Source organism: Gymnoscopelus microlampas, assembly GCF_963454915.1.
Source record: "Gymnoscopelus microlampas genome assembly, chromosome: 13".
Taxonomy (NCBI): Eukaryota; Metazoa; Chordata; class Actinopteri; order Myctophiformes; family Myctophidae; genus Gymnoscopelus; species Gymnoscopelus microlampas.
Genome location: NC_139950.1, coordinates 21,732,584 through 21,738,199, shown reverse-complemented (window position 1 = coordinate 21,738,199; position 5,616 = coordinate 21,732,584). Strand labels below are relative to the sequence as shown.

Sequence of the window (5,616 nt, the reverse complement as noted above, 5' to 3'; positions counted from 1 at the left end):
TGTTGTTTTCTGCTGTCAGTTTGTTTCTTAATCATTTGGTTGTATTTGAGTCAGGCAGTCCTTTGAAATTACTTTATATACAGGTTATGTTTATATGCAGGCCCATTATACAGTACATTTGTTTTTCAATAATAACACAGTTTGCATCAGACTTCAGCTCCCTGCCATGGCCCAAGTCTATGATCCTCCATTCTGTATATTAAAATTGGCTAATAGGAGGGCTGGCGACATCGGCCACGTCACTATGACTCAGCCATAACCATAAACAAACCCGATATCTCCATATATAGGCATATATGGAGATCCGGTTGCCACTGATCCGACCGCTATGTCCATATATGGTCACGCACATTTGTTAGGCCGACGACTTCAAACTCGGCACGTGCATCGGCAAGGACTCGAGGGAGTGCGGTGCCCGCCGTCGAATCGATATGCGGTTGTCCAGAACCCCCGTTAAGGACAGACAGATACAGAAATCTCATATATGGGCACAAAATGGACAGACAGACGGGTACAACGGGTACTCAGACAAAGCCCCCGACACTATGACTCAGAAATATTGGACAGATCGGCGACGTAGGTGTGAGGGCCGCATGGCTAGTTAATGAAATGTCCTCTAATTTCATATTTCATGGTGCATCTATGCCTATTTCAGGATATATATGATATTGCATAGAACAGTGACTGACTGAGTGATGGTGTAAATTAGTTTTAGTTTTGGACACATCAAGGCAAATTGTACATGGTATGTTGGTTAATGTTTTTCAGCAAAACCCTAAACTTTGGCTTGGGTTGGGCCAAGATTTGTCCTTGAGACCTTTTGAAAACATGGCACCAGAGCTAATCAGTGTGTCTTATTGATACATAGTAAGGGTACAAAATTGATTGATCTACTGTGAACTTGTCCAGATAAGGCCATGACAGTAGTGTAGGGTCACAATGTCCTCTGCTAATGAACTTATGGCATTACACTGTCTTAATCGTGCCTGGTGTCCACGGGAGCTGTCTCCTGCCATTAATCAAAGAGGGGTGGGATCTTTACAAGAATGAGATAACTTTCATCTCCAGCCTCACTTTCACCCCATGTGGGGATACAAGAAGGTTCAAGAATAGATCTGTAAAAGAGGAATCTTTTATCCACGATTCCACTATCCAATTTCTTACAGATAACAGCATATTATGTAGATGCCCTGACAGGAGTGCATATCACAGGAGTAATATACATTATATAAATGGAGAAGAACGGCCCTCGCAAAAATATTCTTGAAATAATTACGGTATTTTACTTTTCCTATACCAGCATAAAGTCCTCAGAAGTCATGGGATATACCTTCATTTTTATTTTTAGAAGACATTTGTTAAACACTACCATCACTGATAAATAGAGAAAAACAAATAAATACAGAATTATGTACAACAGATCAAAAAAATCAGTATTGAAAAATATACCTTGCACAGGGAGCTGGAGTGTTGTCAGTGGAGCAGTGCAGTGTCTAGGGGCTTTGTAAAGGAGTAAGCCTGCTTCTACTGTATATCCTTACCTGTGTCTGCAGGGCAGAAGCTAATCCAGTGTGTATAAGACTCAGAGTGCTCTCGTATTAATGCCCATCTTTAAGCACTATACACAAATTAAAAAATATTGCAGTATAACCACTGTTTTCTAAATACTGCTTTTTAGCAGCAATAGGCCTAGTAGTAATAGTAGTAGTACTGTAGAAGTAGCCATAGTAGTCATAAAATAAATAATTATCTCATCTCAAGGCTTTTCTGTGTTCATTTTAATTCACCGAACAGCAGCCATTGCTTTTCTGTATTTGTAATACAACAGAGTTCAAATATGATACCAGCCATGACATCATGTGATATCATTTTGATAGTTTGTCTTGATTCAGTGTTTTGTTTGAGTGTGTTGAAAATATAGTTTTTCTGTCTGTTTTTATAGTTCACCGGTCCAGCCAGTGAATAGAAGGATAGCGCTCATGCAGTGACTTGCGGAGCTGCAGGTTCTGTGCCTTATCTCGGGTTTCTACCACACACTCCACCTGTTAACACACACATAGATCCAATTAACACCTTGTGCAGCAAATGCATGCATGTACATTGCGTCGCTGTAGGGTGGAATATGTTTTATATATTTATAATGCTATTTTAATGTTTTTACTTTTACCTACTTTCAACTTGTCTGGAGGGGGACTTTAAGTAAACTGCACTAATTATTTTATTCTACAGGAAAGTAGTGCCAACAAAAATGTCACCTATATGATGTTTTTTAGTTTTTTAATGGAGCCACGGTTTCCATAGAAATACTGTCACAGTATGAAGAGTGTGCAGAACATTACAGTAGGTCTGTATCAGCCTACCTGGGTCTTAAAGAGCTCTGACATATCACTGTGCCTCCGGTGGCAAACATCCAACAATCTGAGAGGAGAGTGTGAAAGACAGACCGGCAGAGAGAGAGAGAGGATAAGAGAGTGAGATATACAGAGAGCAGAGAATTAGAAGTGACATGTGTGAAGCAGAGACAAGTCTCTCACAGTCAGACAGGGCTAGGCTGGGCGTGGTGTAGAATGGAAGTAGGGAACAGTAACAGTAATACGGTGATGCTCTTATCATTGCTCCCGTATGTTATGAAGCCCCAGCCATGAAGCAAGCTAAACCCAGCTGCCCGCACGTCTGGCCATGCCTGAGTAAGCAATTAGCGGCGCTACTGGCTTACTCAGGCATGGTCAGACGTAAGGTGAAATGGGTCATGTGTGTCCGGTTGGGAACAGCAGCATTGCTGCTGACAATACTGCTGTTCCCAACCTGACACATAAATGGAGAGAAGGCTCACTTAGCTGGACAGACGTGTACCACTCATTCCTCCGTCCAAGAATAGAGCTTGTGTCAAGATTGAGGTGAGTCATACATATTGACAGTATGACCCTATGGGCAGTGAGACCCTATTCTGCCTGAGTGTGCTTGCCTTTTCAAGAGACCACCACACCTCATCACGTTTCATATATTTCATCTACAAGGCTACAGGATGTGGAACTCACATGTTGCCCTCCATGTTTGTGATTTTTTTTTTTAGCTAGCCCAGCTATACTGACGAACAAGGTATCTTAATGAGAACGTTCTTACTTTGGTATCAGGTAAAATTAAGCCTTGTTGGATTTGAGCCCACCTCTACAGTACGTCTGTCTCGGTGTGAAACCAACCTGATGTCCTCTCTGGACAGGAAGTCCAGCAGCCTGGCCATGTCCCCGGGACCGTCTCCCAGCTGCACGGAGAACTTACTGACCCGGTTATCCAGAACCAAGGCCTTCTCTACACACTGTCTTAGCAGCTCCGGTTCCATGTTCGCACTACTTACCACTACTGCTACTCTGTTACAGAAAAGAGAGAGAAACATACTGTAAGGTGAGATGGAAGCCTTTCTTCATCTGTATAGGCGACAAGATTGTCACAATAAAAATTCAACTGAAACAGAAACAGCTCTGCTTTAAGTCTGGAGGCGTGTAATTTAGTCAACCCACAGAGATTCATTATGTTTTTCCCTTCACAATAACATCATATACGTACATTCTCGTTTCTCTTCACCTCTATTTATCTCACATAATCATTGCTGTGGCATTGTGCAGCCTTGAGGGGTGACCTAACCTTAGAAGCTAAATAAAGGCTATAGAACTGCTTGTAATAGAACAAGTCTGACCCACTTTTTGCCCTTCAGCTCGGGGAGTTGACCAGCCAAGATCGCTGCCAGCCCCATTGCTCCGTCTGTATCCACAGTGGAGCGCTCAAACTCCTGGAAGCGCAGCATGGCTATCAGGGAGTCCTCCTCACTGAGAGCGAGAGAGAATAACATGAAGGAATGTTCTGGAGTTTGGCCCAGGTCAAATGAAGAATTTGTAATCATGCAGAGTGCTTTACAGAACTATGGATTTGTAACTGGGAAGAAGATAGTTTAATTCCCAAATGCTATATATTTTCCTTGGAAACACATATTTTATTAGTCAATATAACTTTACTGCTCTGTAAATCAAGGTCATAAGATGATTCATAACATTAAGAAAGATAGTAGGCGTATGGGAACGTAACTCTTTAGAAGTGCCAAATATTCTGCAATACAAACCCAGTACCTGACAGAGACGACCTTGTCTACTAGTTTCTTTGCCAGCTGAAAGGTGTAATTGCCCAGAGAATGTCCCACAAGGTCTGACACAAACAGAAAAGAGATGTAATAATAATATGGTAATGTTCAGACAAATTCTATGCATACCACCTTCTTGAAGTACAAATAACTTTATTTGACCTCCCCCCATAATAAAGGACTATCCAGTAGGCTATCTATTATTTATATTTTTCCAAACACCAACTGCCGTTGAGTAATTTATTTCAATCTTTTTTTAATAGGTTTTGATATTATGATGTCTCTGAACGTTAGTCTGTGTTGTTTGAAACCAAGGTTTAGCAAAGGTTTCTTTTGTTATCTTTTGCAGATAGTAAAATGAACTTTGAAATATAATTACCTCCATATAGTTTCTTGTTATGGGTGCTGTGTAAGTCTTTGATTGGGTGGTCAGTTTTTAGCGACTGTCGTAGAAGAGGGAATCCATCTGGTTCAACTCCCTGTGTAAAGAAAAAGAAAATCACAACATTTTACAAAATTCCTAGTCACCCCATGGCTCTCTAGATTCTCCTAGACCCACTTGGTAATGTAATGTTTAACGCTGCAATATGTTGTGTCCTTACTGGGATTCAAACCCTGGTCTCCTGGGTGAGAGAAAGCATCTCCATGGACTTATTAGGCAGTTGTACTACTTGTCAAACAAAAGGTGTCCAGTGTATATAGTTATAGTTATATTTGCAACTAGCTGTCCATGGCGACATTATTCAGAACTTACTATGACCATAATGCGAGAGTTGAGGTGTTTGATGGCTGCAGCTGTGCCGGCCAGGAGGCCAAACTGCCCTCCTGCAGGCACCACCACTGCATCTAGTTTGGGCACTTGCTCATAGATCTCCATGCCAACTGTGCCCAGTCCGGCTAGGTACACAGCACTGTCGTCTCTGGAAGTAACACAACAAGAGAAAACAAGCTTCAACAGGTAATAGGTGCATACCATGTACTTGTTACACTGTAGGTTAGAATCTGTTGAATGACTAAATCATTTTAATCTTGGCATCCCTATTTGTAGATGCAATAGCAAGCCCTATAGTTGTTATTATAGGTGACATTCTTTGAAAATATAAAACAGGGCTGAAGTTGTTTACCCTTCCATCACCTCTGTCTCTACACTGCACCCACAATCACCCATTTCATGAAACCTGCTAGCAAGTCACACTGCTTGTCAGCTGGACTCACTCTTCCAGGTAAAGGTAGCCATTCTCCTTTGCCAGGTGGCGTGCGTGATTCTGCGAGTCTCGGGCAGCACTGCCGTAGGAGATGACCAAGGCACCATAGTCCCTGTAGATCTTGAGGCGAGGTGAGGAGCAGCAGGACGGCATGATGACAAAAACTGGGATCCTCAACTCTATAGCGTGATATGCCACGGCCATTGAGAAGTTACAGTCTGTGGCCACGACCACTCCCTTCTTCTGCTGCTCCTGAAGAGATGATATGGGTGGAGATGA

At 42.1% G+C, this 5,616-nt stretch overlaps 1 protein-coding gene across 1 annotated transcript in view; it reads right to left on the bottom strand.

Annotated features, from left to right (window-relative positions):
• Nucleotides 1-1,943: 1,943 nt before the first annotated feature.
• LOC311059431 (L-threonine ammonia-lyase) overlaps nucleotides 1,944-5,616 on the bottom strand; it is a gene marked incomplete at both ends in the record, with an annotated part of 9,232 nt that continues 5,559 nt past the window's right edge. Inside the window, 8 exons of the mRNA XM_084077359.1 lie at nucleotides 1,944-2,042; nucleotides 2,361-2,418; nucleotides 3,201-3,368; nucleotides 3,699-3,824; nucleotides 4,122-4,197; nucleotides 4,512-4,611; nucleotides 4,887-5,052; nucleotides 5,348-5,589. Of these exons, the coding sequence (XP_083933485.1) occupies nucleotides 1,944-2,042; nucleotides 2,361-2,418; nucleotides 3,201-3,368; nucleotides 3,699-3,824; nucleotides 4,122-4,197; nucleotides 4,512-4,611; nucleotides 4,887-5,052; nucleotides 5,348-5,589 (1,035 nt within the window). The remainder of the gene's footprint in view (nucleotides 2,043-2,360; nucleotides 2,419-3,200; nucleotides 3,369-3,698; nucleotides 3,825-4,121; nucleotides 4,198-4,511; nucleotides 4,612-4,886; nucleotides 5,053-5,347; nucleotides 5,590-5,616) is intronic.